The following is a 13,532-nucleotide window of genomic DNA, read 5'->3' as shown; positions in this document are numbered from 1 at the left end:
GTCAACTACTTTGTAGACTTGAAAGTACTGGATCAGAAGAGAAGGCGAAGGGAACAAGAATGTATAAAATGCTAGGCACTGGGTTAAGCACTTTACAAACATGATCTCATTTGATCTTCACATTAGCCCTGGGAACAAGTCCCATTATCCCCATTTTACAGCCAAGGAAACTAAGGCAAACAAACACAACTGACGAGGGGCAACACAACTAATAAGTATTTGAGGCTGGATTTGAGCTCAGGTCTTCCTGTGCTCTCTATCTCCTCCTGCTCCATCTAGCTGCCTCATTATTATCAGTTGTTTTTTCAATGACCTGGGATTGGCATAGGGAACTCCTAGGTGGGGAAATCCCCTCTGCTAACATGACATGGCATCTTCTTCCAATCTTGGAGTCTTCCAGAACTGCCTGGGAGCACTGGGACTTTGCCCAGGATCATAGACTCAGTAAGGGTCAGGGTCCAACTCAAGTCTTTCAAGCTTTGAGGAAAACTTAATTCACTACATTATATAAATGAATTTTTAGTAGTTGTATCACAGCACTGTCATTTACAATTTTTGTGACCTTAGGACAAGCTAACACTTCACCCATTTTATTTCTAAAAGGAGGGGGCTAGATTAGATGATAAGGGGCAGCTAGGTGGTAAAGTAGATAGAGTGCTGGGACTGGACTCAGGAAAACTAGTCATCCTGAGTTCAAATCTGACATCAGATACTTTAAGGCCCTGGGCAAGTCATTTAACCCAGTTTGCCTCAGTTTCCCTATCTGTAAAATGAGCTGGAAAAGGAAATGGCTAACCACTCCAGGATCCTTACCAAGAAAACTTCAAATGGGGTCAGACATTATTGACATGATTGAATAGCAACAACAAAAATGTTCTTTTCAGCTCTAAACCTCTGATCTTTAAGGCTACAATCAAGTGAGGAGATATTTCTAAAGTACTTAACACTGTGCCTGACATTGCAGGAGCTTAATAAACACTTGCTTGGTCCTTTCTTGCACCCTTCTCTGCTCCACCCCCCATGAGTGAGTCCCAGTTCTCCATTTTTTTTAACACCCTAAGATATATTTAATTTTCACAAAGTATTGTTACGGTAATGAGATTGGATTAGTTTTAATTTAAAAATAAACCACACACAGCAACAGGGAGCATGGAGGGGACAGATTAAGCTGGTTGCTTTGGTTAGCACATTTTATTTTTTTTTTTACTTAGTGCTCTGATTCTCAACAAATTGGGAATCCTGGCCTCAGTCTAATACTAATATCAAGAGAAGAGTGTAATGGAACTATGAAAGCTAGGAAACGATAATCTTTACTGGGAAGCTGATCCCTGGAAGTTTCTCTAATGAGGCTCGGAGGACTTGAGGAGTTTGCCCATGGTAGCAAGGAATTAGAAGCTACAAAGATTGGTGCTGCAGCCCCCCAAAAGGGAAAATTCTTAGTTCCTGTCTTTTAGGCATGAAACTTCCATTTTTAACCCTCCCTAGCCTTTTGTCTTGCTTCCCTACCCCCCCAGTCCTTGAAACTTCTTCCTCTGGGCTCTTCCTCCTCTTCCATCCCCCAACCTAAAGCAAACAAATATGTCTATAGGTCACAAAGCATTCAGCACTGAAATAGCCAGTTGGAAGAGGGACTAGGAGAGTTGACAAGAACCATATTTATGTATGGAATTCCCCACCCAGAGAAATATCTGCAAATAATGGAGTGAAGAGTTGGGCAAATAATATGTCCAAAGGAGACAAAGTCCTACTGCTGAGGCTTCATAATGATGTGGAGGTTGGGACTAGGCTGTCCAAGGCAGAATATAAGCTTTGGAACAGTCTGGGAAGTCCTACCAGGTGCCAGGGACTGTGCCAAAACACTGGGGATACAAAGAAAGACAAAAACAAACAAATAAAGAGCCCCTGCCTTCCAAGAGTTTAAAAGCTAAGAGGGGAGATAATGTGCAAACAACCTTTTACAAACAAGATAAATATTGAATAAATTGGGGCTACTGTCAGAAGAATGGCTCTAATCATGCCCAAAGGGCCATAAAACTGTGCATACCATTTGACCCAGCAACACCACTACTAGGTCTGAATCCCAAAGGGATCAAAGATGGGAGAAAGGACCTGCTTGCACAAAGGTATTTATAGCAGCTCCTTTTGTGGTGACAATTAGAAACTGAAGGGATGTCCATTAATTAGGGAACAGAACGACAAGTTGTGGTATAATTATAATGGAATATTACTGTGCCTTAAGAATTGAGGAACAGGATGAACATAAAAAAAATCTGGAAAGACTTATATGAAGGGCAGCTAGTGTCTCAGTGACATAGAGCCAGGAGGTCCTGGTTTCAAATTTAACCTCAAGACACTTCCTTGCTGTCTGACCTTGGGCAAGTCACTTAACCTCAATTGTCTAGCCCTTACCACTCTTCTGTCTTGGAATTGATACTTAGCATCAATTCTAAGATTGAAGCTAAGAGTTAAAAAAAAAAAAGACATATGAAATGATGCAAAGTGAACTGAGCAGAACCAGAAAAACATTGTACATAGTAATTGTAATAATATGATGATCAACTGTAAATGACAATTATAATCACCAATGCAAGGATCCAAACTGGTTGGATCAGTTCACAGTTCCACCAACTGTGTATTAGTGTCTCCTTTTTCTACATCCCATCTAACATTTGTCACTTTGCCCTTTTATCATCTTAGTCAGTCCAATAAGTGGCATGAGATATCTCAGAATTGTTTGGATTTGTATTTCTTTAATCAATTTAAATCAGTAGTTTTGTCAAAATATTTAGAGCAAGGGTGAAGCACAGTTTCTGGAACATGATAGGCACTTAGTAAGTGTTGATCAACTGGATAAATTTGGAAATTGCCTATAAATCAGTCTTTCTCTGCCTTCTTCTCTTCTTCCCCTTCAGACTTATAGTCTACAGTCTCCTTCAGTCATCTTGTCCCTGCATGGTTTAGAGTAGATAACCAGATATGAGAAAGGAAAGTGGAATGGTGTTAACAATTCACATTACATAGGATCTGAGAGCTCACAGAATATTTTCCTAAAGACAATCTTTTGAGGTAGTTAATGAAGGCATTATTTCCATTTCACAGATGAGGTAAAAGAGGCACAAAAGACTAAATGAATTTACTAGGGTTATACAATCACAAAGTATCAGAGATAGAATTCAAATGTAAAAGCCACAAATATTTCCATTATACCTGCCCTGAGAAGCTCGGAGAAATCAGCTAGTGATCAGAGAAATCTTTCTTATGGCAGAAATAATCACAGACCAGAGAAAACCAGGCATCATTTAGTCGTAGAAAAAAAGCAGATGATCTGAATTCTAGTCACGGCTCTGCCACTGACTGATTCTCTGAAACACTAGGCAAGTTGTTCTCTATGCCTCGATTTACTTACATGTAAAAGGAAGGCACTGGGGTAAAAGAACCCACATACACTACAATTTGCAGAGGTCTCTTCTCAAATGGGCTAATCAGTAAGTCAGTAAGAACTTACTAGGCAATTATATTATACAAGAATATGCTGGGTTAGATCTAAGGTGGTAGGGTGGACTGGAAAGTCGTATCGATTCGAGTATTTTTCAGGTGGGCCTGTGTCTATCGAGATGTCAGAAGCAGAAAAGCCATCCCTAGATGGCAGGAAGTGCACCTGTCACTTCTCCCACTGCCCCGAGCCCTGGCGCAAACTTGATGCCGGGGCAGATGAGTGTGGGACGCGCCCCAGGCGCACAAGTTAGAGGCGGGAGTAATTAAAGGATGTCAGAGCAGAGCCTCTGTGCCGGAGGTCTGATGTCAGAAAGCGCCCCTTCTCCTGCACCTCAGAGGTCGGAGGACCGGAAGAGTCAGAACTGGCCCATTCCTCAGTAGCTCCAGGGACCAGCGGGACAAATGTAGGTCCCAGCCTCCCCCTCTTGCGCCTCCCTCTACGCCATACCTTGCCATACTTCTTGAGCTTCTTCCGATATTTCTTTTTAGGCTTTTCTCCGGCTGCCTGCTCCTCCAGAGGCTCATATCTCTTCGGGAGAAAGGCAAAGTGAACTCTCTTGGAGTGGGGCTCCTGATTCCCTCTCACCTCACCCTGGGGTCGCGGGCTCTGCTGCTGCTCTTCATAGCCCCTAGTCTCCTCTCTTTCCTCCTCTAATTGCTGGTGCTGAAGGATACAGGCCACCTCTTCCTCCTCCTCCCCCTCCTCTTGCCCCCGCCCCGGGAACCGGCGAAGGTATCTGCGGTCCATCTTCTCTCGGAGCCTCGCGCCCACCGTCATGCTGCCTCCAGAGCTACTGAGCCGAGGCGGTCCCGAGAGGAGAGGAGAGAACCTTTGCTCCCCGCCTTCTCCCTGACCCTCCTCCCTGTGACTTCACTGAACAGGACCCGAAGAGCAGGAGAGACCCGGTTCCTGGCGCCCCCTGGTAACAAGGGTCAGTATTAGCTATGTAAATACTACCCATTCTTCTTCCTCTGCTGCTACTACTACTAACAACTACTACTAACTACTGCTACAGCTACTACTACTTCCTATTTATAGAGTGAAACTGAACAAAACACTTTCTTCACGATTCAGTATCACTAGGGAGTACAACTATTATCTTAATTTTTATAGACGATTCTAGAGGAAGAACCGTGGAAGTAGAAATGCAGAAGAAAACGTGATTTATCACTTGTGTATATGGGTATATCATTTGGGGTTTGGGTTTCAAAGGACTACTCTTTTATAAAAATGAATATTATGGAAAGTGGGTTTGAATGAGAATATATCTATATCTATATCTATATCTATATCTATATCTATATCTATAGCTCAGTGGAATTGTTTGTCAACTCCAAGAAGGGGGAGCGGTGGGAGAGGGAAGAAAACATGAATCATGGAACCATGGGAAAAAATTAAATAAAAATAAATAAAAAAGATTTTTTTTTATAGATGATGGAACTCAGTGGCTCACTCAAGGTCACTTGTCCTTACTGTTATTCTTCCTCAGATCTCCAGATTGTGAGCACTCTCTTTACAATACTCTATAGCCTCATATCAAAGATGTTATTGACTAAGAATACCAAGTCTTCCTTATGAGGTTAGTAAGCTATCTCCAAGAAAAAAATAATCTTATTACTTAGCATTGCTACTGTAACTTCTAAAAACCATATGTTCACATGCCCAACAGTCCTGTGAGTTAAGGATTGTCTAATCATATGCATTGTACAGTTGTGCAAACTGAGGTCACATATTAAATATCTACTCTAAGCAAGGCATTGCGCTAGGTACTTGGGATACAAAGAGAGACAAACAAGCAACCCAGAACCTGATTTTAAGGAACTTATAATCTAATGGAGGAGAAAACTGGAAATGAATCAACTATGTACAAACAAGATAACTAGGGGGTAAATAGGAGGTAATTTTAGAGGAAAGGCACTAAGATTAAGGAGGATTGAAGAAAGCTTCTTGCAGAAGATGGTATTCTAGATGACCAGAAGGAAGTCTGAGTAGCCAAAAGAGGTGTGTCTGTGGGTTTGTGAGACCAATTTGACAGCTGAATGAAAGTTGGATTGCAGTGGGGAGATACTTGAGGCAGGGAGACCAGCCATCAGGCTATTGCAATAGGCATGATGTAACAACAGCCTGCACCAAGCAGTATCAGTGGGAAGAAGGAAACTGAGAGAGGAAAGAGAGATTTTTCAAAGTGTAAAAACTTGCCACTTCTACTTAGATCTTAGACTAGGATATAGTCTGGGAGGTAAGAGTTGGGAGTTGAGGATAAACAAGGTCCTTCTGACTCCACATCTGATCCAAACTACCAAACTTTCTCTTTTGTCTCATTCATGCTTACTTAAGGAGGTAGTCATGTTTAGAGGATTGAGAGCCAGGCCTAGAGAAAGGAGGTCTTGAGTTCAAATGAGCCTTAGATACTTCCTAGCTGTGTGATCCTGGGCAAGTCACTTAACCCCACTACCTTTGCTGTTGCCATTCTGTATTAGAGTTGTTAGTAAGAAAGGGTTTTTTTAAATTAAATTTAAATTTAAAAAATGAAAAGATGTTTTTGTTATAATTGCCTTTCCCAACTCTCCCTGCCCTTTCCAAGAATTCTTAGTGATTCAGCAACTTCCATCCACCAGGTAATGGGAGCATTTGACTTCATAAAGATTTAGTTATTTAGCTCTAAGGTTTCAGACACAGGTCTGTCACAGAAGTGAAAGAACAATAAATTATCTTAGATACATAAAGAGAAATTATGGTCTGCAATATAAAATAATGATGTCTCTACCAGAGTTTCCCAAACTTTCACTAAATTTCTGCTTTTTGTCCCAAAACTCTAAGTTGCAGTATTTCTTCCATAACTGAATCTGACACCACTGCTTTTGCATTAGTTAGAAAACAAGAAGCAGCTTCCTTCTTTGATTCTGTCAGCTCCTCTTTTATTATTCTCCAAGTAAAAATATCCCTGACTCCTCTCTTCTTTTTCAAGTATTTTCTTATGGAGGAAAGAATTGAGATGCCGTTTTTTTCCAAATGCGTTTTCAAACTTGACCAGCTAATCACCTTCAAGACAATGAGTAAAAGGTTCTTTGTGCTTTGTCATGTTCTGGAAACTAATATCATGTGAAACAGTACTTGTTGGATCTGTGATTTCTTTGTTGAAAGGAGTTCCAAGTGAGCATCTTCCTTTATTCATGCAGTTCAGATCTGATAATGCCCTAGGGAGAAATCAGATGATTTGCCCAGGATCTTTCGGCCAGTAGGGGTCAGACGCAGAATTTGAACCTAGATCTTCCAAGGTCCAAAGCTAGTTCTATATTCACTAAACTATACTACTTTTCCTTTCTCTCCCTTTCCCTCCCCCCTCCTCCTTTCTTCTTTTCCCCATCATATACCTATAACTGTGACAAATGGTTATCTATTTCTATTTATACACCATAACTGAACCTGACCTGTGATTTCATTTGTGTAGACGGCTCCCAATGAGGACCTTACCTTTTCTCTCACTCCTCCATACCTACAGGAAACCTCAGAGGCTTTTGCTCTACAATCGATCTTTCCTACTCTCCTTACTTTATTCTTTTCCTTCTAATTATACTTGACACTCTTGCCAGTCTCAATGCCATGATTAATTATTCAAATGTTGCCAATTATCCAGACCTAGTTTCTTTTCTGATCTCCGATTCCACATCATTAACTTCCTGTTAGACATCTGGAACTCTCTATCTTAGACATTTCAAACTCAGCAGGCTCAAATGAGAATTTATCTTTCCTCCCAAACCCTTGTCCCTTCTCCTGAAATTTCCTTTATCTGTCGAGGAGGACCGCTTTCCTTCTAGTCGCCAGGGTTAATCCCCTCAATGTTATCCTTAATCCCACATTTGCTCTATATATCCAATCAGTTACCAAATGTTCTTTCTTCCTCCACATTTCTGCCATTTGCCCCCTTCTCTCCATGCAGATGCCTGCCTAGTTCCCATTCTTACTACTTCTCAACCCAGACTATTATAATCAACTCTTGTTTGCAGTGCCTTAAGTCTTGTTTCATTCCAATCTATCCATCACACAATTAACTGCCAGAGTTTCCTGTAAGTCTGGCCATGTTACACCTCTTAATAAGTTCTGTTATAATAGTTCAGCACTCTATTAAGTTATTTCATCCATGTCCTACTCTGTGAGACCCCATTTAGGGTTTTCTTGGCAAAGATCCTGAGAGGTTTGCTATTTCTCTCCAGCTTATTTTACAGATGAGGAAACTGACGTGAACAAGGATAAGTGACTTTCCCAGGGTCACTCAGCTAGTGTTTGAGGCCAGATTTGAAATCATGAAGATTAATTTAAATGACTCCAGGCTCAACACTCTATTCACTGTACCGCCAACCCCAGCCCAAACCACTCCAGTGTTCCCCTTTACATCTAAGAGCAAACAGAAATTGTTTAGCATCAAAAGCCCTTCACAATACAGACTGAACCTCCTTCCAACATTATAAACCTTCAATCACTCCAGGCTCTAGTTAAACTGCTCTAGTTAGTCTCATAAATAGTACTCCATTTCCCATATAAAGTGGTGCCTTTATATTGGTGATCTTTACTGATGCTAAAAGTAGAAATTTTGGAACAGGAAACACTACTGTTGCCTTCGGCAAACAGAGGCGTAGGTAGGTGGTGTAATGGGTAGAGCACTGAGTCTGGAAATCAGAAAAACCCAAACCCATATTTGGCTGCAGATACTTACCCGTTGGGTATAACCCTGGGCAAGTCACTTCATCACTGCTTCACTCATCTCAGCTGTAAAGTGGAGATGATAATAGCATTACTATCTAGATACCTGGCAGGGCTGTGGGGAACGAAGACTGGCAAAAGTACTTAGCATATTGCCTGGCACATAGAAGGGATTAATAAATGCTTTCCCCGTCAGGTCAGTGGTATCAACCACCAATAAACAGAAACAGAGGCCATCAAACCATACATAAAGGATTCTGTGGGCTTGGTTTTAAAATGTATTATTTTCTATGTATTTTTTAAAAACCCTCACCTTCCAGCTTAGAATCAATTCTGTGTCCTGGTTCTAAGGCAGCAGAGTGGTGAGGAGTAGGCAATGGGGGTTGAATGACTTCCCCAGGCTCACACAGCTAGGAAGTATCTGAGGCCACATTCAAACCCAGGATACCCCCTCTGACTCCAGGCTTGGCTCTCAATTCACTGAGCCATTTAGCTACTCACATCTATTTATTTTTGTTTAGTTAAATAATTCCCAATTCCACCCCAGAAACCTTTACTCTCCATCTCAGAATCAATTCTGTGTCTTGGTTCCAAGACAGAACAGTGAAGTTTAGGCAACGGAGGTTAAGTGACTTGCCCAGGGTCACACAGCTAGGAAGTGTCTGAGGCCAGAATTAAACCTAGGATCTTCTGTCTCCAGGCTTGGCTCTCAATCCACTGAACCATCCCCCAATTTCATTTTAATCTGGTGTGGCTAGTATTTGACACTTTTGCTTCAGGCAGTTCTGTGAGTTTTAAAGAAGGTACCAACCTGTATCAGCAGAGGGCTTTTCCTCCTCTAGGAGTTTCTTATTACTAATGAATCACAGATCTAGTCCTGATTCCTATCCATTTTAGAGGACTTATGCGAAGAGAAATGTCTGTCACTTTGGTGAATTCCTTAGATAATGTGAATTTCCCTTCTCTTGATCTGGTAGTCCCATTGACAAGTTTTTGTTTTGGCACCAATTTATAGCTTTCTCTTGCCCAAATAGCACAGAAGTTAATACTTCATAAATTGCCAGAGTTCTTAGCCTGGGCTTGGTCTTTAAAATTAACCTGAGGCCAGAGAAGGGGTTCGATCATCAAAATTGATTGAGAAAGATATAGGCAGAGTGGGTCTGGGCTGCATGTGTGCCAGGAGGCTTTAATTCATTTTTTTAAAAATAGGTCGTTTTGTGCATCCAGGGGTTGTTATAAGCTGGAGACAAGGAATCAATCAATAAAGAAAGATACAATAAACACCAACTATGTCTCTGGCTTTGTGCTAAGTTCCTGGGATACAAAGACTAAGGTGAAAATTCCTGTACTCAAAGAAGAGCCTACTTTCTAAAAGAGGGATGGCATGTACACCTCTTAAGTACATACACAAGCAAAGTGGATATAAGATAGTTTGGAGAGTTAACCCTCAGAGATTGTGGTAGGGGGAGGGATTAGGAAAGGTTTCAATGGAAGGTATCACTTGATGGGAGTCCTGAAGGAAACCAGGATCTGAGGAGGGTATGAATGTTCTAAACATGGAAGGCAACAAGTACAAAGTAACAGAGACTGGAAAAGCTCTGGAAATAGAAGAGTCAGTAGAACAGTTTGGCTGGAAGGAAGTCTGGTGTCCCAACACTGAAAGGTAGAAAGGGCTAGGTTGGAAAGGGTTAGGTTATAAAGAACCTTAAAGAGAGAGAAAAGACAGATGCCTAGCTTTACTCAGAAGGGGAGCTTTATTACCATAATAAAGCACTATATTTGAAATTAGAGCCTAGGTTTGAATCTCAGCTTTGCCACTTGTTCCCTGTATAACAATCTCGGATACGTTAACATTTCTGGATTTGTTTCTTCAGCCGTAAAACATGTAAAACAAATTTCTAAAGCCATTTCCAGTTCTAAAATTATAATCCTGTTAGAGAGCTGAAGATTACAATAATAAGCACCCCTTTGTGACATCCCACAAGGGAAGTAGAAGGGCTGGGAACACACATTCCAAAGAGCAATTTGGTATTCTAATATGGACTGCAAAGTTGCTTAAGGAAGGTGGAAGCCAGCAGAGAGGATTATCTGATATTTCTCATAAAAGTGTAATAATACTTGTTACAAAAGGGAGGAAAGTTTTGTTGATTGTTTAATGAGTCACTATGCATTTTTCTGTATTAACTAAAACAAGTCAGATATTTAGTATCCTTACCTGAAGATTTCAGGGAAAGCAAAACAAGTCAGATTCTGAGAGTTCCTAGGGGAAACCAGGCCTTGGAAGATGAGTCAGGGAAATTCTTGACACTTACCCCCCCACCCCTCCCAATCACTATACTTACTGCCTGGGCCAGGGTCCAAATGGCATGTGAGCAACACTGGTTCTTTCATAACAACAGAAAAGAGAGACAAACTAAACCAATATCATAATCTCATTTTTAGCACATATGCCTTATAGAGAAAGTTGAGTAGCTAACACAATTTGAATATTCACTGGAACTCAGTTACATTTTGATGCTCTAAGACTGGGATGATTTTAAAGATATTTCTTCTGGATCTATTTGGACTTGATATCGCTGGAGTCTAGCATGTACCTGCTTTAAAAAGTTTTTAAAGACTAGGTAGCCCCCTCCCCAACACACATGCCAACTTTGGAAGAAATGAAGTAGATTCATTATCATATATTATACAAATTTCTACTGCAAACAGTTAATCCATATTCTGGTAAAGAGCAAAAGACAAGTGCTTTATTATGAGAACTGTTCAAGTAAATTTTCAGAGTGCACCAGTGAAAGTGAATAAAGATGACTTGCATCGATTTTGTTGAATGAACACTGGAATAAAAGGGGCTACAGTTCTTTTCCCAAACACCACCCTTCGCTAAGGCAAAAATACATGTCCATTCTAGAACAAAACTTTTACAGAAGAAAGCTACATCACAGGACAAGACAGCATGGAGAATCCACCTTAGGGAGCCATCATGGAATCACCTACACTCACACCTTTCTAATGCAGGTTAGGGTTACAGAATTATTGATCACAGCTTTATTATTCTTTAAATTTATAATTTTGAATGAACTTTCTATTTTACTAGCATGTGTAGATGGGGCTTATATTTTGAAACTGCAGGAATTACAACACTAACAATGCACAGTCAACCTTTCAAGGTCAATTCAGTACAAAATAACAAATATTAAGATGTACTAGTGGTTTTACATAGTTCGTATCACTAATTATGAAGGGAAAAAATAGGTCAATGCCCAATTACAAAGCTGCACATTACAGGGATAATGATGTGGAATAAATACAAGAATTGGGTAAAATATTAAACACAAACATGGGAACAAATTGTACAACCACATAAGCATAAATCAATGATCTACTGTTATAAACAATTCTCAAAAGTCTCTTAGGTAATTTCACATATTATAGTGGCTGCGAGTGGTGGACGATGATGTATGGAGAAGAATCGGTGCCAAACGTTCCAAACGCCAGTTAATTCCTGAGGTGGCATTTTTTAACTGATGCATTGGTCAACACTTCAAAAATGAGTTTGTGCTATGAAAAAGTACCAATATTTATTACATTTCCACAAACTGGTATTTGCAATATTCTGAAGGCAGCGAACCTAACTCATACTGTACATCATGATAATCAAAGGGGAGATTTATTGTTGTTTTCCTGCTACATTTATCTGTGGGCCAGAAGAAAACACTTCAAGGTTCAGACAAAATCTGACCTATTGTTAAACTCATTGTCCTGTATCAATTAGCCCAAGGCAAAGCTTTTTATTTGTTTCTTTAAACTCTAAGTGACAACACTGTAAACATTTTTTTTTTAATTTAAACTAACCCTTGCTCAATAACAAGGATAACAGCAAAGATAAGCAGGTACAACTCTCTGTACAACAAAAGCTGACTCATCAAGTGCTGATTTAAATGTATATATGATTTGTAAATTATTTTTAAAAATGTCATGCTACAATTGTAAAGACTATTTTTGTGCACTTTAATTCTGGACACAATTTTCAAAAATGCATGATGAAGGTAAGAATTTAAAAAACTCACCAAAATGTAAATAACAATTTCAACTCAAAGCATCAAACATATATTTCTGTGCAGAAATCTAGACAACTATACAAGATCTTTTTTAAGCAATTATCTTTTTTTTTATTATACAATTCTATGAACATAAAATGAACAGAATACTCAATTGACTTACCTGTACATGTGAACATAATGTTTTTAGCTACAGTTATTTAATATAATTCATACTGACTTTAATTTTACAGTTTATAACTATATATAACCTTATTGCAATAAGGGCAATTTCTACAGGGGGAGTTTCACAGGCCAATCACATTAGGCATTATCAGTACATTCACAAGTTGTAGATCATGTATGTATCTTCCCTGATCCTGTAAATTTAGTTTTCTTTACAGTTTAAGCTCATTTGCAATTTTGGATGCAATGTTCTTAAATGCAATTGAAGTCCCAGATATTCTTTTGAAGCGTACCCCATTTAGAGACAAGCGTGGCAACTTGCAAACTTCCATCTCCCACTGAACAAGGCTATCTTGTCTGGCATCTCCGTGTACACAGAAGAGCAAAAACTTCTCTTTTTGTTCATAATCACAGTTATTTGCATCCAACACTTTTCGGATCTCTCTCATCATATCATTGGGGTCCATAGAACTAGTGGTCTTCATACTCCAAGTGAACCGTAAAGAACGTGGCTTGGAATCTTTACTATCCTCTTTTTCTCTTTCTTTTGGTTCTCCAGAAGTACTTCTGTGAGGGGAAGAAGATGGGAAAAAAAGTCCATCCAACAGCAAAATTAATATATGGGAAAATGTGTTTAAGTTTCCACATTTAATAAAACTGTCCACAATGCAGATGATTTAAAGGTAACTACAAGCAAGTTAATATAATACTATGAAGCACAGTTACTTAGGACCAATACTTTGTATTGACTTACTAATGTGTGCATGGCTATAATTTGGAAATGACATAGACATTTTACACACACATAAAATGAAGAAGAAGCTTCTGTGTATATGAAAATGACTTTAGAAGGTGCACTGTACTTTTCTTCTCTCTGATTGCTTTATTCTCTTTGTTGGTTGTTGAAGGGGAAAGGTAAATGGAACCAGGTGAGAAATTACAGGCAACATGAAGGAACAAGACAGATCAAGGCCAAAGTAAAAGAATCTTGGTCTACAGACATCTCATTGAAATATGAAATGTTTTCTATAAGCAGTATAAAATCAGAAGTTATATTTCAGAATAATTACACAAAGGTTCCATGATGATTTTTTATAATTTTGTGTGTATAA

The 13,532-nt window shown here is 39.5% G+C and overlaps 2 protein-coding genes and 1 long non-coding RNA gene across 11 annotated transcripts in view; 1 reads left to right on the top strand and 2 right to left on the bottom strand.

Moving 5' to 3' along the window:
- C2H1orf115 (chromosome 2 C1orf115 homolog) overlaps positions 1-4,514 on the bottom strand; it is a 22,462-nt gene extending 17,948 nt beyond the window's left edge. The window contains exon 1 of the mRNA XM_001375744.4: positions 3,944-4,514. Coding sequence (XP_001375781.1) covers positions 3,944-4,273 — 330 coding nt within the window. The 5' untranslated portion in view covers positions 4,274-4,514. The remainder of the gene's footprint in view (positions 1-3,943) is intronic.
- On the top strand, positions 4,290-13,532 carry LOC107651303 (uncharacterized). The gene is made up of 3 exons (XR_001627905.2): positions 4,290-4,427; positions 4,986-5,075; positions 12,980-13,532. It is a non-coding gene; the product is annotated as an uncharacterized LOC107651303 (long non-coding RNA).
- The window catches only part of MARK1 (microtubule affinity regulating kinase 1), a 162,977-nt gene continuing 160,367 nt past the window's right edge, over positions 10,923-13,532 (bottom strand). For 8 of the 9 annotated variants that reach the window (XM_007481424.2, XM_056815962.1, XM_007481421.3 and 5 more), the window contains one exon: positions 10,923-12,987. In XM_007481424.2, the coding sequence (XP_007481486.1) occupies positions 12,633-12,987 (355 nt within the window). In that variant the 3' untranslated portion in view covers positions 10,923-12,632. The remainder of the gene's footprint in view (positions 12,988-13,532) is intronic. The other variant, XR_008916221.1, reaches the window with a different exon arrangement.

This window comes from Monodelphis domestica, chromosome 2, assembly GCF_027887165.1.
Source record: "Monodelphis domestica isolate mMonDom1 chromosome 2, mMonDom1.pri, whole genome shotgun sequence".
NCBI lineage: Eukaryota > Metazoa > Chordata > Mammalia > Didelphimorphia > Didelphidae > Monodelphis > Monodelphis domestica.
Note: the sequence above shows the minus strand (reverse complement) of the source record. Positions and strands in the feature narration are given on the sequence as shown.